At 38.7% G+C, this 25,059-nt stretch overlaps 1 protein-coding gene across 1 annotated transcript in view; it reads left to right on the top strand.

The window, feature by feature from the left end:
• Positions 1–24,513, top strand: part of LOC117300946 (gamma-aminobutyric acid type B receptor subunit 1-like) — a 42,198-nt gene extending 17,685 nt beyond the window's left edge. Inside the window, exons 2-18 of the mRNA XM_033784815.1 lie at positions 1,089–1,229; positions 2,665–2,835; positions 5,287–5,388; positions 6,646–6,760; positions 11,425–11,573; positions 12,422–12,572; positions 14,938–15,035; positions 15,633–15,696; positions 16,214–16,306; positions 17,775–17,925; positions 19,003–19,135; positions 19,936–20,043; positions 20,650–20,772; positions 21,529–21,712; positions 22,660–22,808; positions 23,322–23,468; positions 24,032–24,513. Coding sequence (XP_033640706.1) covers positions 1,113–1,229; positions 2,665–2,835; positions 5,287–5,388; positions 6,646–6,760; positions 11,425–11,573; positions 12,422–12,572; positions 14,938–15,035; positions 15,633–15,696; positions 16,214–16,306; positions 17,775–17,925; positions 19,003–19,135; positions 19,936–20,043; positions 20,650–20,772; positions 21,529–21,712; positions 22,660–22,808; positions 23,322–23,468; positions 24,032–24,160 — 2,184 coding nt within the window. The 5' untranslated portion in view covers positions 1,089–1,112 and the 3' untranslated portion in view covers positions 24,161–24,513. The remainder of the gene's footprint in view (positions 1–1,088; positions 1,230–2,664; positions 2,836–5,286; positions 5,389–6,645; positions 6,761–11,424; positions 11,574–12,421; positions 12,573–14,937; positions 15,036–15,632; positions 15,697–16,213; positions 16,307–17,774; positions 17,926–19,002; positions 19,136–19,935; positions 20,044–20,649; positions 20,773–21,528; positions 21,713–22,659; positions 22,809–23,321; positions 23,469–24,031) is intronic.
• The last annotated feature ends 546 nt before the right edge of the window (positions 24,514–25,059 follow it).

Here is a 25,059-nt window from a genome sequence, read left to right as displayed (position 1 = left end):
TGCAATGGTACTTTTCGGATGGAACGAAAAAGCACGGTGAGTGACTCAGCGTGCAATGGTACTTTTATTTGCTATCACGTGACGGACAATCCTCCAATCAAATGGCAAGGATCTGCTTGGGTGTTATATAATATCTTCTAACTTCGAAAACCAATTGAGTTCAACTGTTCACAGGTTTGCTATTTTATGCATGTTGAGATACACCAAGTGAGAAGACAGCCGTCGATTTCACAAAACTCTTCCTAACTTAAGACTTCAATTAGGACTTAGGACGAGTCCCAACCCTGCACTGTAGCATGCAGACCTTAAGATTAATCCCAAGTTAGGAAGAGTTACTCGTCCTTACTCGCGATAAGACGAGTCCTAACTCTTTGTGAAATCCACCCCTGGTGTTATGCTAATAAATATTTTGAGTATTTACCAATAGTGTCCAGTGCCTTTAAATGTAAGAACAAATATAGAAGTCCCTCATTAAAATGGGTCCACTAGCTATGTGTGTCCCTAATGATGTTTGTCTATGATGGTCGGGGTCGGGCAGATGTGTGGTTCACTTATTTATACATCATTTCAAGGGATATCTGCAGATCTCTTGCCCTGGAAACATTTACATGTCTTTATTCTGAGTCTTCATGTCCTTGGGCGTAATTGAGTGCACGTTAGAAAACAAGGACATCAGAAATTGAGTAGGATTTGAAACCATTGGCGCTCAACACTCTGTGTTTTCCTGCAAGGTAGCCTATTGTGGAGCTACGTTTTTTTGAAGTATGAGACCAATTCCTTTAAAAAGCACCTTGTATGGTTTACAAGGTGCTGTGGCGCAATATGCAGCGAGTCCTAACTCTTTGTGAAATCGACCCCTGGTCTTTGACAATTACCAAAGGTCTCCAGTATCATATTTACCAGGATTTGTTGCTGTTGCGTTTCTGATTATTCATTTTCACACCTGTCTTGCTTAAAGGGTATGTTTAGTATTAACATTCTCTCTGGTGTACCTATATTATCTATGTTTAACACCACTGGTGTCAATATCTACACCTTGTACCATCTTAATTACACGTCCCATCCATTTTCTTATTGTGTGTATATAGTGTGATGGAGGGACAGCCACTGACATGATGTATAGAGAGTTGTACAACACCACTACCACTAAGATCATGATCCTTGGTGACGGATGTTCAATTTCTACAGAGCCTACTGCCCAGGCATCACACCACTGGAATATTATACAAGTAAGGCTAGACTAGTATAAGACAGGTAATAATATCGAAGTCTTATATAGCGCACGTATCTACCAAACAGTGTACTCAAGGCGATGAGTATATATACAAACTTTCAGAAAGATAGGTTATTGCAGTGAATGATTCTGAGACCCAATTATTAGGTTTACAAGGTGCTACGGCGCATGAAGCTGCCACAACCAGGAACACGGGGCAAACCCCTTCTCTTTTCGATAAGTGCACTGGGGTGGATTTCACAAAGGTAGTCCTAACTTAGGATTAGTCCTAGGCAATGCTAAGAGATAGGACCAGTCCTAAGTTAGGATGAGTTACTGGTCCTAACTTAGGACCGGTCCTATCTCTTAGCATTGCCTAGGACTAGTCCTAAGTTAGGACTACCTTTGTGAAATCCACCCCTGGGTTCTTTTACATGCGTTGCACAACACATGGGACCAACGGCTTTACGTCCCATCCCGAAGGACGAAGCAATGGTCAAGTGTCTTGCTTAAGGACACAAGTGTCTCGGCTGGGGATTTGAACCCACACTCTGCTGATCAGAAACACCAGAGTGTGTTGCTCTTATCCGCTCGGCCACGACACTTCCACAAGCTTGCTTTTCAGAGCCAACGTTTTCATCCCCTTACAAGAGACGTTAAAGGATTCGGGTACTTTTTCAAAATGTCCATAGATTTACATTAAACTTACAGGGATTGAAGATAATGATAGTGGAAAGCTTCCCTTCAAATATTACTTACTGAGGTGCTGTAGTTTTTGAGAAATGAGTAAAAAAAACGTCATAAAAATACTTTTCGTCTCATGAGACGAAAATTATTTTCATAACATTGTTTTACTCATTTCCCCAAAACTACATCATTTCAGCACGTAATATTTTCAGGGAAGCTTTCTACGATCATCACCTTCAAACTGTGTAAGTTTAGTGTAAATCTGTGGACATTGTGTTTTTGGTCCTACAAAAGTTACATAGACCCTTTAAATCCCCAGCCAAATACGCTTGCGTCCTTAAAGGGAGGGTACACGTTTGGTAATTGTCAAAGACCAGTCTTCTCACTTAGTGTATCCCATCATAACCATAAAATAACAAGCCTGTGAAAATTTGGGCTCAATTGGTCATCGAAGTTGCGAGAAAATGCTGAGAGAAAAAACACCCTTGTTAGACGAATTTGTGTGCTTTCAGATAAGACTAGCTAGAAGTCTTTTACTATTTTACTTTTACTATTTTAGTGAGAATGTACCTCTTTCTCAAAAACTACGTTACTTCAGAGGGAGTCGTTTCCCACAATGTTTTATGTTATCAACAGCTCTCCAACGCTCGTTACCAAGTCCAAGTTTTTAAGTTAATATTTGTTTTGAGTAATTACCAAACGTGTACCTTCCCTTTAAGCATTCCTTAAGTATTGCTTCATCCTTTTTTCTCTGTTCCTTACAGCTTTCGTACTCAGCCTCATCTCCTGCTTTATCTGATCGAGAAATCTACCCGAGATTATTCCGAATGTTTCCCCCCGAGACGGTATTTAACGTGATCAAGTTTGCTGTTTTTGAGCTCTTCAATTGGCGGAAAGTGGTCACACTTCACCAGTCAGTCTACCTCTTTTCGAAGGTAACAGTCAATCCGCAGCACACTGAATTTCCTTTCCGTTCATCTGAAAATTATTCATCCGTTTTTTTGTGCGTGACCTCTGTGTGAATATTTAACGAGTCAAAAAGGCTTCTGTAATTCTATCATTTTGGGCCTTTTTTGAAAAGTCTCAACCAAAATAATGTACCAGTAAATTGAAACGAAGAGCATATTTGTCGTTATGTATGAACAAATCGGTGCAACTCAAATTTTTAAAAGAGAAAATTGTACATAAACAATGGCTTCAAATGGAAAGAAAACAAGTCACAAAAACACGGCAAATTCTCCCGTTATGAATGACGGCAACAGTCCCAAATTAGTATTTATAGATAGATTGTTTCATAATCTTCCCTTTTAAGGCAGTGGACACTATTGGTGCTTACTCAAAACAATTTTTAGCATAACAAACTTATTGGGTATGCAATAGAGAGCTGTTGATAGTAAAAAAAAAAAAATATTGGAGAAACGGCTCCCTCTGAAGTAACGTAGTTTTCGAGAAAGAAACGAACTTGAATTCGACTCTGAATTAGAGTTTGAGGTCCCGAAATCAACCATCTGAAAGCACACAACTTCGTGTGACAAGAGTGTTTCATTTTCTTTCATTTTTCTCTCGCAACTTCGACGACCAATTGAGTCTAAATTTGTATAGCTTTGTTATTGTATGCATTATGTTCAGATGCACCAAGTGAGAATACTGGTTTTTGACAATTGTTACCAAAGGTGACCGGTGCCTTTAAGGCTCAGGTTGTACTTAATCTGACCTTGACTAACTCGGCCATTCGTGTTTCCATCTTGCCAAGCTCAATTATCATAGAAAAAATTAACCTTTACCAAAAATCTTTCCGGTCTTATTTCCTTCTTTTTCGTCAAGATTTATTTATTTCTAGACCTTTCTATAATTGAAAAAACTTTCAATCGAACACAGTTATTCAAATGCAACCAACAACTGCAAGCATTCATAAGTATGAAAATAGAATATTGCACGAGAAAAATGTAAAAAAACAAAAAAACAAAAAAAAACGGGCTGATTAAAATGACAAAATTTGGGTCAGCTACACAGAAAAGATGAGTGACAACAAATGAAAGTTGCAATCAAAGAGGCCCTACGTGCCAAAATATGAACGACCTCATTTTTGAAAACGGCCTATACAGCTGTAGCATGACTAATATTCTACTAGGATTCGAACCGCCTCTAGCTACCGGAAAATCTCGGTTGTCTAGTTGGTATGACACTACTCTAGAGCTGCAAAGTTCGTGGGTTCGACACCCACCCGAGTAATACACCTGCGATTTTTTTTCACAGAGTTTGGGAATGGAAGCTCGGGAGAGTATACAGTGCCAACACACATTGGTGTTTATGGGTAAACAAAAACAAAATGGTGGGTTACACAAGGTGCTTACACTGCCTGCAACTGTTTTCAAAATCTTATTCTGTAATACTCCTTTCAAGACACTGTAACTTTTGGTAATTGTCAAAGACCATGCAGTCTTCCCACTTGGTGTATCTAACAAACCTTTGAAAATGTTTAGCTAAATTGTGCTTTTAAGATGATTGAGCTCAAGACTTCAAAATCAAGTTATGAGGTCTCGAAATTAAATTCTAGTGGTGAGAAATAACTAATTTTAACTCCTCGAAAACGACGTTACTTCAGAGGGTGCCGTTTCTTACAATTGTTACAATTGAGCAATTATCATTAGCCATACATAAGCTTCACCACCACCAGTAGTCCAGCACTCTCCTGAAGACGAGCAGAGTATACTGTTTGAAACACTCTAAAAGGATTACACATGCATGTACCCGCAAGTTTACTATTCATATTTCTTAATTATCATTAGTGTCCAGCCGTCGGTTTCACAAAGAGTTAGGACTCGTCATATTTCGAGTGAGGACGAGTAACTCGTCCAAACTTAGGATTAATTTTAAGGTCTGCATGCTACAGTGCAGGGTTAGACTCGTCCTAAAGTCAAAAGATTAATCCTAAGTTAGGAAGAGTTTTGTGAAATCGACGCTGGTGCCTTTAAAAGCAGTGGACACTATGGGTAATTACTCAAAATAATTATCAGCATAAACCTTTTTTAGTAACGAGCAATGGGGAGAGGTTGATGGTTTAAAACATTATGGGAAACGGCTCCCTCTGAAGTGGCGTAGTTTTCGAGAAAGAAGTAATTTTCCACGAATTTGATTTCGATACTTCAAGATTAGAATTCGAGGTTTCGAAATCAAGCATCTAAAAGCACACAACTTCGTGTGAAAGGGGTGTTTTTTCTGTCATTTTAGTTATCTCGCAACTCCGACGATCAATCGCGCTCAAGTTTTCACAGGTTGTTATTTTATGCATAATGTTGATATACACCAAGTGAGAAGACTGGTCTTTGACAATTACCAATAGTGTCCACTGCCTTTAACCATTCATGTATATTTTGTCATTATAGGCGATGGTCGATCTGCAGGAGAAAGCAGCAGAGCACAACATCTCAATTATTGCCGCCGAGAGTTTTTTGGGTGACCCAGAGGCACAAGTTGAAAACATCGAGGTGACATTTTTATATATATTTAATATTTTTTTAATTATTTATTTTATATAAAACGGCCGTAACCAAATAAAAAGTCAAATACTATAAGGGAATTTGGTTTACAATAAAATTGCATTAAAAGGAAGGTACACGTATGGTAATTATTACTCAAAACAAAATTACCATAAAAACTTACTTGGTAACAAGTAATGGAGAGCTGATGATAGTATAAAAAATTGTGAATAACTGCTCCCTCTGAAATAGCATAGATTTTGAGAAAGAGTTAATTTCTCATTTGAATAATTACAGACATAAAGCTAGAAGTCTTTTATTCCTATCTGAAAGCACACAAATTCGTCCAACAAGGGTGTTTTTTCTTTTACCATTTTCTCGCAACTTCGATTACCAATTGAGCCAAATTTTCAAAGACTTGCTATTTTATGCTTATGTTCGGATACACCAAGTGAGAAGACTGGTCTTTGACAATTACCAAACACTTACCTTCCCTTTAACATGTTTACGTGTACATTATGTTAAGTACAATATTAAACTTGTTACTTGAGTTATGCAGACAAACATGAATTGTAAAAGCAACATTGAAAAAGCGTTTATAAATTGAATAATAGTCGGAAAGGTATTAAGCAGTAAAACCCAGTGATTCACACAAATATTTATCGAAATTGTTTGATTTTCCTAAGTAAACTAGATGGTCATCCTTTCTACTGTACCAAAGATTAAAGACACTGGACACTATTGGTAATTGTCAAAGACCAATCTTCTCACTTGCTGTATCTCAACATATGCACAAACCTGTGAAAATTTGAGCTCAATTGGTCGTCGAAATTTCGAGATAATAATGAAAAAAAAAACACCCTGGTCACACGAAGTTGTGTGCTTTCAGATGCTTGATTTCGAGACCTCAAATTCTAAATCTGAGGTGTCGGAATCAAATTCGTGGAAAATAACTTCCTTCTAGAAAACTTAGTTACTTCAGATTGAGCCGTTTCTCACAATATTTTATACTATCATCAGCTCCCCATTACTCGTTACCAAAACAGGTTTTATGCTAATAACTATTTTGAGTAATTGCCATTAGTTTCCACTGCCTTTAAACAGTGGAAGTGCGCAGATTTTAACGCGCGGCGCACAGGATCGACCAATGAACAACCGCCTTGTGGTCTCCATGTGAGGGCGCCCTACTCAAATGACGTCGTGTCCACGAGGTCTAGTCTTGTTTCAAGTATTCCTTTGTTCATTTTGCTGTTGTTTGTTTTTCAGAAAACAGGAGCTCGAATAATTATCGGTGGCTTCTATTCGGAAATGGCAAGAAAGGTGTTCTGCAAAGCTTATCATTTGAAGATGTATGGCGCTAAATATGTATGGATATTACCAGGTTAGTGTTTTAAGGGGGTCCATGTAACTTTTGTAGGCCAAAAAACACAATGTCCACAGATTTACACTAAACTTACACAGTTTGAAAATAATGATAGTAGAAAGCTTCCCTGAAAATACTACGTGCTGAGGTGCTGTAACTTTGGGGAAATTAGTAAAACAATGTCACGAAAATAATTTTCGTCTCGTGAGACGAAAATTATTTTAATCATTTACAAACGTATTTTCATGACATTGTTTTACTCATTTCTCATAAACTACAGCACCTCAGTAAGTAAAATTTGAAGGGAAGCTTTCCACTATCATTATCTTCAAACCCTGTAAGTTTAATGTAAATCTATGGGCATTTTGAAAAAGTACCCAAATTCGTTAAGGCACATGGACACGTTTGATAATATTGTCAAAGACCAGTATTCTCACTTGGTGTATCTCAACATAATATACATAAAATAAAACAATCTGTGACAGTTTGGGCTCAATTTGTCACCTAAGTTGCAAGAAATAATGCGAAAAAACACCCTTGCTTCACAAATGTGTGTGCTTTCAGATGCCTGGTAAAAGGCTTCAGGCCTGAAGTTTTTAAATATTTGAATGAGAAATTACCTCTTTCTCAAAAAGTCCGTTACTTCAAAGGGAGCCGTTTCTCACAAAGTTTTATCAACAGCTCTGCATTGCTCTTTACCAAGTAAGTTTTATGCCAACCATTCATCATGTCGGTTTTAAGGCCGTTGTCCAGACTGTTTGGAGTTGGCTCTAACAATCAATTTTAGGTTTTTATCAATAGTGTCCATCCAGTGCCTTTAAAGACATGTGTTTTCCCCCACTCACTCGAAGACAATCTATTTGAAAATAGGTAGGCCTTCATCACAATTTTGTTTGATATTTCCCTTCCTCTTTGTCCTCTAATTAAATGATAATGCACTCCCCCTTCAAATCTATTTCTCTAATTCTGTAAGTCAGTAATGAAAAAAGCCTTTAGGGCAGCAGACGAAAATCATTTCTAGTTGACATTAAGTTCTTCAGAATGTTTTGTGCCATTTCTGTTTAATAATAATTCAAAACTTGAAGCCATTCATAAAAAATGGTTTACAAATTGGAATCAATTGAATCACTAGACTTTCTGAGCCTTTCCGTTCTCAGTGTCTACCTGAGCAAGTAGTACTCAATAATAAGAATAAGAATAGTGATTTGGGGTTTGAATTGAATTGAATATTACCATCGGTAGTGCATGCCGCACTTCCGTCTTTTATCCTGCGCTATCGATCCAATACGCCTCTCGTAATATTTATGCATGAGTACGTCACAATTTTATTCAAAAACGAGGCCATAGGCGCAGGCACTGCAAGTGGTGGCGGACTTGTGCCTTTAGTCTCATTGTGGGTAAGAATGACGCCATGTATTAATATTAAGAGAGGTGTATACATCCGACGTCACTGACTAAGTAGTACTGGTTGCGCCATTTTGGATTCAGTATTTCCTTGAGTTATGCAGTGTAGAGGGGCCATGTTACAGGAGAAGCTATTTGTGAGGTTTTTATTTTATTTTTAGATTTGAATATTATCTGGTACACTGTACCGCTTACTTAAATTCCTCAGACTTTAGAGACAGTTGCTAGTTGCTGTGTCAAATGGTTGCGGGCAAGCCTTTGCATAGCAACCTTCAGACGAGCAGACCATGGTACCATACGCCTCTCTTAATATCTATGCATGAGGTACGTCACAATGCTAACCCAAAACGAGGCGATGGGCACAGCCACTGAAGTGATGGGGGACTTGCGCCCAAAGCCTCATTTTGGGCAAGAATTATGATGTCATGCATAAATATTAAGAGAGGCGTATTGCAGTTTAAGGGAAGGTACACGTTTGGTAATTACTCAAAACAAATATTTACCTACAAACTTACTTGGTAACGAGCACTGGAGAGCTGTTGGTAGTATAACACATTGTGGGAAACGGCTCCCTCTGAAGTAGGCCCTAACGTTGTTATTGAGAAAGAGGCATTTCTCACTAAAATATGAGGAGACTTCTAGCTAGAAGTCTTTTATTCCTATCTGGAAACACTCAAACTCGTCCAACCAGGGTTTTTTTTCTTTCATAATTTTCTCGCAACTTCGATGATGACCAATTGAGCTCAATTTTTCACAGGTTTGTTATTTCATGCGTATGTTGAGATACACCAAGTGAGAAGACTGGTCTTTGACAATTACCAAACGTGTTCAGTGCCTTTAAGTATTTATACGACTTAAACAGTAAACTTACCGGTATAACCACGTCTCTTTAGTCTAAATGGTGGCTCTGAGCCTGTTGGTCACGACGTTTCGAACAGTATAATCTGCACGTCTTCAGAAGAAATTTGGAACATGGTGTAATTTGGAATAGTGGTGTAATTTTTCAATCTTGGTTATAGGTTTTTCATTTTTTTCTTTTCTTCCTAAAGCTGTGTGTGTATACAGTTCTGAATGAGGGTATATTATGGGTAAAGCTGATTCGAGAGTAGGTTCGTCTCTAGTGGTGTAAAAGATGTCTCGTGTAACAATGCCCTTTATAGCATAGAGTAAGAGAAACACCTGGGGTCGATTTCACAAAGAGTTAGGACTAGTCCTAACTTAGGACTAGTCTTAGGAGATACACAAATTGCATGGATAGTCCTAAGTTAGGACGAGTAACTGGTCCTAACTCAAGATAAGACTAGTCCTAACTCTTTGTGAAATCCACCCCTGGCTCCTTAAAGACACTGGACACTATGGCAATTGTCAAAGACCAGTCTTCTCACTTGGTGTATCTCAACATATATGCATAACATAACAAACCTGTGGAAATTTGAGCTCAATTGGTCGTCGAAGCTGCGAGATAATAATGGAAGAAAAACACCCTTGTCACATGAAGTTGTGTGCTTTCAGATGCTTGATTTCGGGACCCGAAAATCTAATTTTGAGGTCTCGAAATTAAATTCGTGAAAAATTACTTCTTTCTCCAAAACTGCAGTACTTCAGATGGTACCGTTTCTCACAATGTTTTATACTATCTCCATTACTCGTTATAACTACCAATAGTGTCAACTGCCTTTAAATGGCAAATCCACAAATAATTGAGTGGAAAACAAAAATCCTTGGTCAACAATTTTACTGTAATTGCTGGCTCGAAGGTTCAAGTGAATAATGACAGAAAGCTTTTAAAGGCATCAGCTGCACACAGGCTTCAATTTCTGATTGACCTTCCTTCCTCAGTTCTTTCGTAAAAACCCTTTGCCTAAAATATTCACAAGCGGTAAAGCCATACAAAGCCCAACAGAGATGGGAATCCATTGAATTTGTAAAGATTTCCCAACCTTAACATTTGAAAGCACTTCTCCAGGACTGGAGAGAGCACAACACACAGGAATAGTATTGTTTGATAGCAGAATCGGGAAACAATGTATGTTTGGTTTGCAGTAACACCATGTGTATACCTTCTTAGGGTAGATAATGTTCTTTTGAGAACTTTATAATAATAATAATAATAATAATAATAATAATAATAATAATAATAATAATAATAATAATAATAATAATAATAATAATAATAATATAATAATAATAATGCATTTATAATGCGCCATCTATCTAGTGTACAAGACCCTATTCCGAGGCGCAGAACAAAAAACAATACATACAACAAAAAAGAAATGTAGAGCATAATAAAAAATTATACAATGAATAATCTACTGTCAAGACATGTAACGAGCTAAGTGTAAGAGGATTTAAATAAATGAGTTTTCAGCAAGTTTTCTCAACTTGTCTTATAATAATATAATATTATAGGTATTTGTATAGCGCCTTGAACACCTGCTGCAGGGTGTAGATACGTGCACATTGCAAGTCTTATTATTATTGTTAATATTATTTCACAAAGATCAAAGCGCTGTACAATTAACAAGAACAATGCAAAGGAACAAGAAAAACAAAAAAAAACAAAGGATTAATGACGAGGCTTTTGAGGTTTTTCTTGAAAATGGCAGTATCAGATGAGCTTATGAAAATTTGTTCTAGTCCTTCGGCCTAAGCCAGAGAAGAAAGACTTGGAGCCGGCAGATCGAGAAGGCCCGTGCCCACAGAGAATAATAGGGATTTATCAGAGGAGGAGGAGCGCAGACTGCTCTGCCAGGTGTATAAGAGGACAACAGATCGGAGAGTCTTGCTTTATACTCTACTATTGCGTAGAGAATTTTTCGGAATTCGGGAGACTTCTCTACTACCGCAGAGTACATTTTTAAAGCCGTTAGACACTTTCTGAACAGAACAAACATTTCAAGTTCACATCAGATTTAAAATAACTTACAGGGTTTACAGAAGAAATATTGTTCCATGAAATGCTTTACTTTTTGAGAAAACATGAAACCAATTATCAATTCTCGATAACGAGAATAACGGATTTATCATAAACACATGTCATGACACGGCGAAACGTGCGAAAACAAGGGTGGATTTTCCCGTTATTTTCTCCCGACTCCGATGACCGATTGAGCCTAAATTTTCAAAGGTTTGTTATTTTATATATAAGTTGTGATACACGAAGTGTGGGACTTTGGACAATACTGTTTACCAGTGTTGTGCGATTGCTTTAAATAAAGAAGGACATTTAAAAAGGTCATATTAAAAAATTATATTCAATTATTTTGTCACGATAGGATGGTACAACCCTCTGTGGTGGCGGGTACCAGACGATTCCATTGACTGTACGATAGAACAGATGGATGAAGCGACCGCGTACCACTTTGCCGTTTTCATTGATGCACTTCCACCACGTGGTAGCAGGGGACCATCAATCACAGGGCTGGTAGGGTTTCTTCATGTACATGACATTTGACTCTTAAGTATGACCTTTGACCTGGAAATGTGTTAGTAACGCCATTGATCACAGGGCTGGTACGGATTCAATATGTACACGACCGTTGCTCTTTATTTCAATTCAATTCAAATTTGCATTTATTTCCCATACTTAATGAAAAAAATAATAAAAAGCAGAAATAATAATTTGTTAAGAAGTAACCAATAAACAAGGCTCTTTTACAAGACAGATAATGTTATTTATAAAGTATGTCATCATCCTGCAATAAATTTTCTCAGGATCTTAACAAGTTCAATGGCACTTCCAGAACTCCGTAGCAATTTTCCCCTGTTCTAAACTGCTTTTGGATCGGTGATAAGACAGCCCCTTCATTTAATTTAAACAATTTCTCACTCCCTCCCTGCTTGTATATGGCTACGTTCAAGTACTGGCCGTGTTCTTTAAACAAGATATTCCCATAAAATAATAATAATATTGCATGGTTGAATATTGTTTCAATATTATTTCGAAAACCCTAATTTGTATTGTCCATATATTTCGTTAATATTATATATTCGTTTGAGCTAAGTTACTTTATTACTTCACGTTAATTTTTTTGTGGTGTTTTTTGCTGAACACTTGAAGGAGATACGCTCGATTGTGATTTAGTTTGCATTTGGTAACCCAATGCATTGCAACTGTCAGGCAATTTTACTTCGTACATTTTTGTGTAATAATGTTTTCGTTTTAGTTGTAACTTTAATGACCTTTTTTGTACTTTGTCTTACCATGTTAAATAATAAGCGAATGAAATGAAGTTAAAATGATCCTATAAACAATCTTGACAAATTCTGCAGACATCTGAGACTTTTCTGAGTAAGTTTCACGAGATTGCGGGAGAAAACCCAGAAGCTCTCGTCGGGTACACCGAGATTTCACTGGGCTACGACTCGGTCTGGGCGGCAGCGCTAGCCCTGGAAGAAGCAGACAGACGGCTCGGTAATTTAGGTGCGGAATACATTTCTTGATGAATCAAGCTTCCCCTTTTCCGTAAAATTATATTATTTTGTTTGTACATGTATGTGTATAGTATACTCATCACTTGGTGTGTCCGGACATATGCATACAAAAATAAAGCCTGTGAAAATTGCTCATCGAAGAATAATGAAAGAAATAACACCCTTGTTTCAAACATTTGATTGCTTTCAAATGCATAAGAAAAAGCTTTAGCTGAAGTATTTTATCATTTGAGTGAGAAATTACCTCTTTCTCAAAAACTGTGCTACTTTTAGAAAGAGCAATTTCTCACAATTAATTTTGTTACCCTATCCAGAGATCTTCAATTCTCGTTACCAAGTCAGCCGTCGATTTCACAAAACTCTTCCTATTTTAAGACTAATCTTAGGACTTAAGACGAGTCCCAACCCTGCGCTGTAGCGCAGGACCTTAAGATGAGGACCTTAAGATTATCCTAAGTTAGGACGAGTTACTCGTCCTTACTCGCGATAAGACGAGTCCTAACCCTTTGTGAAATCCACCCCTGGTTTTATGCTAATAAATATTTTGAGTATTTACCAATAGCGTCCAGTGCCTTTAAATGTAAGAACAAATATAGAAGTCCCTCATTAAAATGGGTCCACTAGCTATGTGTGTCCCTAATGTCTATGATGGTCGGGGTCGGGCGGATGTGTGGTTCGCTTATTTATACATCATTTCAAGGTATCTGCAGATCTCTTGTCCTGGAAACATTTACATGTCTTTATTCTGCGTCTTCATGTCCTTGGGCGTAATTGAGTGCACGTTAGCAAACAAGGACATCAGAAATTGAGTAGGATTTGAAACTGATGGCGCTCAACACTCTGTGTTTTCCTGCAAGGTAGCCTATTGTGGAGCTACGTTTTTTTGAAGTATGAGACCAATTCCTTTAAAAAGCACCTTGTATGGTTTACAAGGTGCTGTGGCGCAATATGCAGCATATCAAACCAGGAGCACCGGAACGAGCCCTTTCTCTTTTCGATGAACTATGCTCCTGTACGTATATTAACCAACACACGGCACTTACAGCTTTCGTCTCACCCGAAGGACGCGGCAATACGTGTTAAGTTTCTTGCTTTAAAAGGCCACAGTGTCACATGGGACTCGAACCCACACTTTGCTGGGCCCAATTTCATTGAGCTGCTTAAGCAAAAAATTTGCTTAAGCACGAAAATAGCTTGCTTATTTTACACATGTTACTGGCAAAAATGTCATGCCATGTACATTGCTTGTGACTAATATTTAGCTGTTGTTTACTTAGCATAACAATTGAGTGGAGTCTTAGCCGGTAATCTGATTTTCACCAGAGATCGAGTCCGGTGGTCTTACGTCCCATCCAAAGGTAGAGAGCGAGTCCGGTGGTCTTACGTCCCATCCAAAGGTAGAGATCATGTCCGGTGGTCTTACGTCCCATCCAAAGGTAGAGATCGAGTCCGGTGGTCTTACGTCCCATCCAAAGGTAGAGATCGAGTCCGGTGGTCTTACGTCCCATCCAAAGGTAGAGATCGATGCCGGTGGTCTTACGTCCCAACCAAAGGTAGAGATTGATTTCGGTGGTCTTACGTCCCATCCAAAGGTAGAGATCGAGTCCGGTGGTCTTACGTCCCATCCAAAGGTAGAGATCGATGCCGGTGGTCTTACGTCCCAACCAAAGGTAGAGATTGAGTCCGGTGGTCTTACGTCCCATCCAAAGGTAGAGATCGAGTCCGGTGGTCTTACGTCCCAACCAAAGGTAGAGATTGAGTCCGGTGGTCTTACGTCCCATCCAAAGGTAGAGATCGAGTCCGGTGGTCTTACGTCCCATCCAAAGGTAGAGATCGAGTCTGGTGGTCTAACGTCTCATCCAAAGGTAGAGAAACGTTAACAATTAGTACACACGAAAAAACTCACGGGTCAAAATTGACCCGGATTTCGAGTCCCGTTGAGCGCGAGCTATTTACGGGTCGAGTTGAACCGGAAACTAGCTAAATATGAGATTTGTCCTCAGTTTCTATGGGCCTTTTAGAAACCAAGGCTTCGGCTTTGGATTCGGCTGGAGGCTCCGTACTCTCGTCTGTATACACAAAGCACGCGTTGTCAAAACAATTACCGGCAGGGCCAACTGCAGCTAGCTTGAGCCGAATCCAAAGCCAAATACAGTCGTTTCGAAAAGGGTCTATGTCAGTTTGAACCATTAATTGGTTATTTATTGGTCACCTTCCTGGTCAACCCGACCCGGAAATAGGTCATACTCAACGGGACTCGAAATCCGGGTCAATTTTGACCCAGGAGTTTTGAAAGTGACGAAACCGTATGGTTTTTATGTCTTTCAAGTTCTCATTTGCATGCTCTATTTAAGATCCACCGAAGACATTGAGCGACTTTGACTACAATGACAACGTGACCATCGATATCATGTTCGACATTTTCGACAAAATGATGTTTGAGGGCGTTTCGGTAAGGTCTATTTCTTCTAAAAGATATCCATTGAAGCATCTTGATATAGTCTTTGCTCAAGTCTGTTCCCTGGATAGATTCCCCATCTTACGTTGGATAGCACTACATTTTTTGTTATACTAAATGTTTAAACTGCAACTCGAATCAATACTACATTTTTTTACTTTTACAATGTAAGCAACAGTAGAACTTATCTGAGGATTCCAAAGAACCTCCCTCATTGGATAAAACATATTATCATCTGCTTTTCGCTTGCTTATGAATATGATCTATTGGAGGTTGTTAGTGTTTGATCAAGTCTGTTTCCTTGTTATGATTGCCCATCCTGCATTAGTCAGCGCCAAAGATTTATATTAAACTTTTAAAGTGCAGCTCAAATCGAGTCTATAGTTTTTAGTAAAAGTGACAGCTTCCTCGATTTAATAATAATATCTGCTTTCCCCTTGCTTATTTATCTGATATACCAGAGGTTGTTAGTCTTCGCTCAAGTATGTTGCTAAGATGTTGGTATTGTGTCTGAATACAGTACCATTTAATAATCTCTCTTTTAACCAGAAAACGAACATGACCGCATCATATTTGTTTGACCATTAACAGGGTCCAGTTCAATTCAACGAATATGGTGACCGAGTTTGCCTCTTAGTTCTGCAGCAAATCAAAGGTAGGAAACCACTAACACCAAAATTCTCTCACAAATGAACAATTTTGCGATAACAACATCCTTATACTGTGGCTGTGCCGAGATGTAGAACAAAGATCTACTCCAGTAGCTTTTTCCCTCGTACTGCATCTCTTTGGAACTCCTTGCCCGGTTCATGTTCCCCTAATCCTATGATCTTCCATCTTTTAAGAGGAATATCAATTCCTACCTTCAGCTCTACTGAGTTACTACACTCCTATGTTTTCTTCCCTGAAGCCCTTGACCTAGAGTGGCTTTTAGCCTTGTTTTGGGCGAACTTGCATAAACAATTGGGGAAAAAACAGTAATCTTTGACCTAACTTTTATGGTATTTGGTTTAATTAGAAGCTGTACAGAAACTGTGGTAAAATCTTAACAACAATGAACATGATTGTATCCAAAATTTGTGCAAGCATAATATTAGTTATTTTTATTTGGCGCCACTTCCGGAAAACAACAACTAGCCATCGTTTTATATTCTTTATCCACCACCTTACAGATGGAATACCTGTTCGGGTGGGATTAGTTGACCCGACCGTAGGCGACGGTAAAATTCTTATCACAGAAGGCTATGAAGAGATCCATTGGCCAGGTTTGTAATCACCTCAATTTTAAAGACACTGGAAACCTTTGGTAGTTGTCAAAGACCAGTCTTCCCACTTGGTGTTGACCCGACTGTGGCGACGGTAAAATTATTATTACAGAAGGCTATGTGAAGAGATCCATTGGCCAGCTTTGTAAAAGTAACCATTTCAGTCAAATCAATACAATATTGGTCTTTGAACGGGTTTTGTTTGTCACAACATCAGGGGATTGGGCTTAGTGGAGGACAATTTGATTTGGGACTTGACTTGACTTGAGCAAAGATGACTTGTGACTTGACTTGACTTGAGCAAAGATGACTTGTGACTTGACTTGACTTGAGCAAAGATGACTTGTGACTTGTTTTGATTTGAGCAAAGATGATTTGTGACTTGTTTTGATTTGAGCAAAGATGACTCGTGACTTGACTTGATTTGAGCAAAGATGACTTGTGACTTGTTTTGATTTGAGCAAAGATGATTTGTGTCTTGACTTGATTTGAGCACAAATTACTTGTGACTTGACTTGAGTGAGCAAAGATGACTTGTGACTTGTTTTGATTTGAGCAAAGATGATTTGTGTCTTGACTTGATTTGAGCACAAATTACTTGTGACTTGACTTGAGTGAGCAAAGATGACTTGTGACTTGACTTGATTTGAGCAAAGATGACTCGTGACTTGACTTGACTTGAGCAAAGATGACTTGTGACTTGTTTTGATTTGAGCAAAGATGATTTGTGTCTTGACTTGATTTGAGCACAAATTACTTGTGACTTGACTTGAGTGAGCAAAGATGACTTGTGACTTGTTTTGATTTGAGCAAAGATGATTTGTGTCTTGACTTGATTTGAGCACAAATTACTTGTGACTTGACTTGAGTGAGCAAAGATGACTTGTGACTTGACTTGATTTGAGCAAAGATGACTCGTGACTTGACTTGACTTGAGCAAAGATGACTTGTGACTTGTTTTGATTTGAGCAAAGATGATTTGTGTCTTGACTTGATTTGAGCACAAATTACTTGTGACTTGACTTGAGTGAGCAAAGATGACTTGTGACTTGACTTGATTTGAGCAAAAAATGACTCGTGACTTGAATTGATTTGAGAAAAATGTGACTTGGGTACACAAAAAGAGACAAATGATGTAAATGTTCCACCTAGTCTTTGTAATGTAGAGTAGCCGGCCTAAATTTTATTTTATTACCTTAATTGCACAATTACATTCGAAAAATTACATTGATGCAAAAGGGAAACCCCAAACAGGCACACATGCCCACTAAATGAGGACCCTTGTTCGCACATCAAAAACCAAAAGACAAGGGACAAGCACAAGTACAGGCAAACAACCAAAGAAAACAAAGAAACAGTTGCTATAAAAAGTAAACAAAATCACAAAGAAGATGGACAAACTGCAATTTAAAAATGACAATTTTTTTTATTGATGTAGTAATCTATCCTTTTCATTTCCTCCCAATAGGAGGGAAGCCGCCCATTGACCTCATCATTGAGCAAGAAGACTATCAGACCATCTCGCTGGGAGTGTTTTTGACCGGTACCATCTTCGCCGTGTTCGGAATCATACTGGCCTGTTGCTTCCTTGCGTTCAATATTCATTTTAGAAAGCTTCGGTAAGACATTGTATAGAAGCACAGCAGCCGATTTCACAAAGAGTTAAGACTAGTCTTATCTCGAGTTCGGACGAGTTAACTCGTCCTAACTTTAGGACAACCCTTAAGTTTGTGATATCTCATAGGACAAGTACTAAGTTAGGACTAGTCCCAGCCAATGGTTTACCAACAACAAAAGCCCTTATCATCAGCGGCGTAACTAGAGGGACAGGGATATAGTGCCCCCCACCCACATTCAGAACCCTCCATGCGTGTCCCCTCCCCACCCCATAATTTAGATCCGACTGTGCCCTCATGAAAATGTCTGGTTACGCCAATATATACTTATAGGCCTACAACAAAAATCACACCTACGTTCGTTAAAAGAGGCCACCATGCTTTGTGTTCCTTTTCTTTATTAATGCAAACATATATTTTAAAGTAAAATAAATAGGGTCTCATTTCTAGACTTTAGCACGGCGGAAATACACATCCCAAAAAGCTGGCAACCATCTTGAAAAAATTTCTAGCCGGTTGACTTTAAAATTGTGTCGGTCTGCCTTTTTTGAGAGGGAGAAAAGGGGACCCCTCCTTCCTTTTCACAAAAAGCTTATACATGGTTATTTTTAGGCCTGATAAGTTATTTTAACTTCGGAAGGTCACTGACAGAAACATGACCAATTCCAAACAACGATGGTTGCATTTCGCTACAATGGGAGACTTATATTATGGGACGCTTGGTGGCAGCAGACTTACCAGGTAATACCCATTGTTCTCGGTAATGTGCGCGTGCTCAGAACTACGTAAACATAGGGTGCGTTCGTTTAGCTTCCCTGGGTCGACACCGGTCTGCCCCGGTACGTTCGAATAGTTTTGACGGGGCTCACCCGGGTCAGCCCCCAGTGCCCTGCTTGTGGAGTGTCGACCCAGGGAAGCTAAACGAACACACCCGATGGAAATTTACCTGGTAAGTCTGCTGCCACCTATAGCGTTCCAAAGTCTCCCATTTTTTTCCTGGGATGGTGGTTTATTATCGACATTTCACACATGGTTGCCTTTCTCATCCAGTGCATTTCTCCATTGTATCCACTCTCACAGTGTCATCAAGATGTCCAGCCCCAATATCAATAACCTGATGCTGATTGGTGGAATATTAGCCTACGTTTCAATCATCTTTCTTGGGATCGACATGGCCATTGCACCCAAAGATACACTCGCCTGGATGTGCAAGGTGATTAACAAGCTCCCGCTGGCATGGTCGTTTATCCGCTGGATTTTTGACAACATACACTAGTCCACTGTCGAAAGGGAATTAAAATTAAGTACACACTAAAACAAAAAAGACACTCCCCGTTCAAAATTGATCCGAATCCGGATCCCAGGGGGCCTGACCCATTCCTGACGTGTGGTGGAAAATAAAGGGATTTATACTCGGATTTTGCCTCAGTTTGCCCAGAAATGGGTAATTTTGACACTCATTCCAGATCATACTGACCTAGACTCCAGGTCTATTCCTACCTGGTCTTTTTTAGGGTGTATCTCCCCTGTCGGACCTTTTCTGGACTAGGGTTCCAGGGGACCAGTGGACCAGGGAATTACTTTGGCCTGGAATCGCATTTTTTGTTTTTGATCATTTCAAGAAGAATTGTGTCCAAGTCATTACTATGTTTTGAGTGTGACTGTCGGCTTCAAATCCATAGCGGAACATTTTAGTCCACACACGTTTCTTAACCTGAGCTACAACTTGTAAATTTAGATAAATTATTTGTTTAACATTTATGAGATGTGTTTTGCAACTTTTAATGTTTTTTGTTTATAGCAAATCCGACCCGATTCTGGTTGCAAATAAATTATCCTTACCTTACAAGGCGATTCACAATTTTTCTAGGGGCACTTCTGGCCAATTATGTAGATTTTAAAATTCAATAATCATAAAGTTTCCATAATCGGTGTTGATCATTTATTTTTTATGTATGGAGCAGTTGAATAAATATAACTGTTATTCTGTGAATAATGTTTTACTTCTTTCAGGCGAATACATGGCTGCTAACCATAGGCTTCTCAATGGCTTTTGGATCATTGTTCAGCAAGACGTGGCGAGTGCATAAAATCTTCACCAACAAAACGGCAATGAAAACGGTACAGTAAGACCCATGTGTGTAACAAAACACCGTTGGCCCTTTAGATTTTTAAAAACTGCTTATAAACCCTTAGTACGTTACAATGCAAGTTAGCACTGGTCAGTGCAAGGTCGTTTATCCGCTGGAATCTTTACAAGATAGACTAGCCCGCTGTTTGTTCCGAAACCTAGATAAAAAACGTGTAAAACGATTTACTTACCGGTTATTGTAAAAGTGTGGACGTTGGCGTAGGTTTATGTCCCCAGTATTCTGTCCCCCATTATTATTAATTAATAATTAACATGGGCTGGAGGAGGCTGAATCAAAAGAGGGCGCTACTCAAAAATTACTACCAGAGATTTGTACACGAAATCATTCACTGTGGTGGGAAGAATCTCCGGGGAACATAAACTACAGCCACAACAGCACATTGTCTTGAAGTTTCCAAACAGTGCTAGAAGTCTCAAAGCTGTGAACATACTTACTAACTTTTGGGTACCATAGCCAATGTTATATAATGTACATTTCCTAGTAATGTTTTCTGGGTAAGACCTTTATGGAAATGACCTCACATGATACTTCTTTTTTCCTAACAACGATGATGTTTTTTCTTCATTGTTTGTAGGTAGTCAAGGATTACTGGTTGCTAAGCTGTGTTGCATCCCTCGTGGCGATTGATATTATCATCTTGTTTCTGTGGGACATTGTGGACCCTTTGGAGGTTGTGGAGAAAATAGGAGTTAAAGTGGTATGTAGCTTTCTTAAAAACATTAGTCCCTTTTATTATTGCACACACAAACTCCACCGATGATTGAAACATAAAAAAAAATAGCTATTGTCGGGATACCAGCATTCTATCACACCCAACAGCCGTTTCAGCCACGCACTAAAACAATTTTGCAATTATGATTTTGCATCTCAATTCAATTCAATCATTTCAATATTTATTCGTCGCAAATATCAAGTTGCATCATCTGTCAATATTCGTTCCGAGACAAATTAGAAGAAAAAAACCCATTCAACTTTAACCAAACTTACATTGAAGGCATTGTTCATAATTTTTGATACAGTTTTACATTAATTCATAGTACTCAATGACCCAATGTGACATAAGTCATATGATGTAAGGTTAAATGAGGTAAAATATCTAAAAAGCACATTGCTAGAGTATTAGAGGTGATGTTTACAATAATTGTCAAATACTTTTATTTTATTCTGTGTAAAATGATTGTTTGTATTGCAATGTTTTTACTAAATTTCTTGCTACTTTTTTAACCGTTGTGTATATTTGAAAAACCATATTGCTATTTTTCTCATGTTTTTTTAATCCTGCATTTTAATGGTTTTTTTTTTTACTGTACAGCGCTTTGAAACAGTGTTAAAGCGCTTTATAAATGCATTTAAGTTAAGTTAAGTTAAGTTAAATACGATCAAACTATTTCAAATAATTCTGATTCAAACATCATTGTTAGGTAAACAGAAACTTATATCTTAATACTTTCAGCTGGATAGTGAAAACGATGACCTGCTCCACATCCCAGTACGGAATCTTTGTGAATCCAAGAACCAGATTTACTGGATTGGCGCCCTCTACGTCATAGATGGATTGCTGATGATCTTTGGAGCGTTCTTGGCCTGGGAGACCAGAAAAGTGACAATTCCTGCACTCAATGACTCCAAGTATATCGGTAGAAAAATCTTAAAATTTTCCCGTGTTTTAGTTGCCGATCCCTTCAAATGAATAGAACAATAAAAAGCCTTTGATCGCAAAGCTTAGATTTCCAACTACAACATTTTAGTGAAGGTGTAATATGGAAGGATATTCTGTCCCCCATAGCTTCCATTTAGCTTCCCTGGGTCGACCCCGGGTGTGTGGCGGTTTTTTTTTCCAGGACGAACGTGTGCAGATAATTACCCACGTTCGTCCTGGGAAAAAAACCACCACACACTGGGGTCGACCAAGGGAAGCTAAACGAACGCACCCTATGTATAAACTACTTCTGATAACGCCCTCTTTTGAATAATCCTCCTACAGCCCATTTTAATTTTCCAGGGGGACAGAATCTCCGGTGGACAGAACTCCCTGGGAGAGAGGTTAATGGGCCTCTTGCGTAAGATGTCACAGGCCAAAATGCGTCACCTCACTGATTACAATGAAGAGCTGTCATTGGCTGAGACTCGTGCACATTGAGTTGCTTGATAGCTAGTATGGCGTTCAATGCAAAGTGTATAGACCATGTGAACTGTGTTTACAATAAGTGTGACCTTGTACACTCTTTCAGTATTCTGGCAGGCACAGTACTGTACAAGTCCGTGGGAAAATTTAAATTGTTATGTTATAATTTCCACATAAATCCAAGAATTATGAAAGTAAAAGCTGGACAAGTTTTGAGACGTGCCCCCTTTCATCATATCATATTATTAGTTGATAAGAATTAGACAGTGCAATCTCCATAAAATACAAGATTTTATGATGTCTTCCATTAGGCTGTGTACAAATCGTGCCTGCAGGCAGTCCAGGCTATGTTGCTCATTTGTAATCATATGATGTCACAGGTCACATCGTCTGTCTGTTTGTAAACAAATAAATGAAATGTAAAAGCACATGCATCTATTTCTATATCTTTTGTTCTAGGTATCTGCGTCTACAATGTGCTGATTTTATCGTTCATCGGTGCTCCAGTATCTTTTGTTCTTGAGGAGCGGAACGCCCATTACGCCATTGTGGCTTCCATTGTATGGCTAGCAACAACATTTACACTGTGTGTTGTCTTCGTGCCAAAGGTAATGCAAGTATGGTTCAAAGCTGGACACCTTTGGTAATGTCAAAGACATTCTCACTTGGTGTTTCCCTATAATTATTTGCATAAAATAATAAAACTGTAAAAATTTGAACCCAATTTTGTCATCGAAATTTGCATGAGAACAATGGAAGAAAACACCCTTGTTGAACAATTTTGTTTGCCTATATAGAATATATATAAAGAGACTTCAGGAAAGGACCTTTAATAGTTATTTTAAGTGAGGAATTACTCGTTTCTCTTACTTCAGAGAGAGCCGTTTCTCACAACGTTTGATACTACGAACAGCTCTCAATTGCTCGTTACCAAGTATAAGTTTTCATGCTTACAATTAGTTTGAGTAATTATCAATAGTGCCCATTGGTTTTAAACTGATGCAAATTCAAACGCTACATGTCTGCAACCTTCAGCCTGAATTACTTGTTCACTTGTTTAGTAAAACAAATAGTGAAACCAGACATTATTATTTTAACATTATCTTCATGTCTTACTCTAGATCAAAATGAGGAATGACGTCCGACCTGCTCAGAACACATCAGTCTTGACCGTGGATCGACCAGGTAGAAACACAGTAGACACACAGAAAGAGTTACAACTACTCAGAATGGAGATACGCCGTATGAAAAATGAATGCAAATGTTTGGTAGGTCATCTTGTCATTAAAGGAACACGTTGCCTTGGATCGGACGAGTTGGTCTTTGAAAAGCGTTTGAAACCGTTTGTTATGAAATGCATAATGGTTAGAAAGATGTTTTAAAAGTAGAATATAAATGATCCACACAAGTATCACTCAAAATTGCAAGGTTTTGATTTTACGCCACGAACTAACAAGGTCGGCCATTTATGGGAGTCAAAGTTTTGACTCCCATAAATGGCCGACCGTGTTTGTCGACGAGGTATAACGAAAACCACGCAATTTCAAGGCATATTTGTGTAGATCATTGTATTCTACTTTTACAACATCTTTCTAACCATATCGATTTTATAACAAACGGTTACAGGACGCTTTTCAAAGACCAACTCGACCGATCCAAGGCAACGTGTTCCTTTAATTCATTCAGAAATAGAATAATTCATTCATATCCGTCACTCAGTGGTGCTCAATAAAGTCGCTTTAACATTCAGTATTTTCCTGCAAGGTATTGTGGAGGTTGGTTGAAATATAATATCTTTCGTTAAAATATTGTTAACTTCTTCTTCTCATAGGCGAAAAATGGCAGTACGAATCCAGTAGTGGTTAATAATGGGCCATCGGGGAACGCTGTGACTGAGGTTACAGGTACGAGTCCAGCGTCAGGTTCGCCGGAAAACTCAGCTCCCAGCAGCCACCATTAGAAATGCACACCAAAGAAAGGAGGAACCGTACCACGGTTCGTGGATACCTTATGCATAGTTTTTCATATCAGTAGGGCGCCCTCACCTAGAGGTTAAAAAAAGGGCTGATGGTTGACCAAAACTGTACACCGCCCGCACAACTGTGCAATTTGTTTGTATCATCTTCGTTTTTACATCTAAGATGGCGGATGGATGACGTCAATGCATTGGGTCTATGATGGAGAGACTGGTATTTGGAACGTTCATTTGGTAGCATAAAATATAACATGCAAAACTACAGACGATGTGACTTCTGACATCACTCGAAAACCATAACATGATTCGCGCGCATACCGCCGGGCAAAACCTTCGTGTTTTGGCAGCCAGCTAGAAAGTGTATGCAATCTTACCATGACTACGCGTATTTTTGCCCGGCGAAACATGATGTATAGAGGTTTTTTTCAACAGAGGGCGGTTTGAATGTAAACATAGGTCACATCGTCTTTAACTCACTATTTTCAAGTTCTGGGGAGTTATGTCTTTAGACAGTGTGGGGCTCGAATCCTGACACCAGCTGTTGTGGCTTCTACACGCTATGAACTACTCTCCGGTAAAGTGGTACCAGGTTTTGTTGTCGGCCTTTAGCAAGATACTTTACTACGATTGCTTCTCTTCACCCAGGGGTATAAATGGGCACCTGCGAGGGTAAAGGTTAATTGTGTTTAAAAAGGTCTTTGGAGTGATACGGTTGCCCAGGTTGTATACTCCCCAGGGAGCTGAGAAAGATTAAAGGCAGGTTATTGGCCCAATGACCAGGAAATTGTAAAGTTCATTGATACGGTTATTGAAAATAAAAATCCTCAACTAGCTCATATAAAATGACTAGGTTCATTGATACGGTTATTGAAAATAATGCGCAT

Source organism: Asterias rubens, chromosome 16, assembly GCF_902459465.1.
Source record: "Asterias rubens chromosome 16, eAstRub1.3, whole genome shotgun sequence".
In the NCBI taxonomy this organism is placed as follows: Eukaryota; Metazoa; Echinodermata; class Asteroidea; order Forcipulatida; family Asteriidae; genus Asterias; species Asterias rubens.
This window is presented reverse-complemented; position numbering and strand designations above follow the sequence as displayed.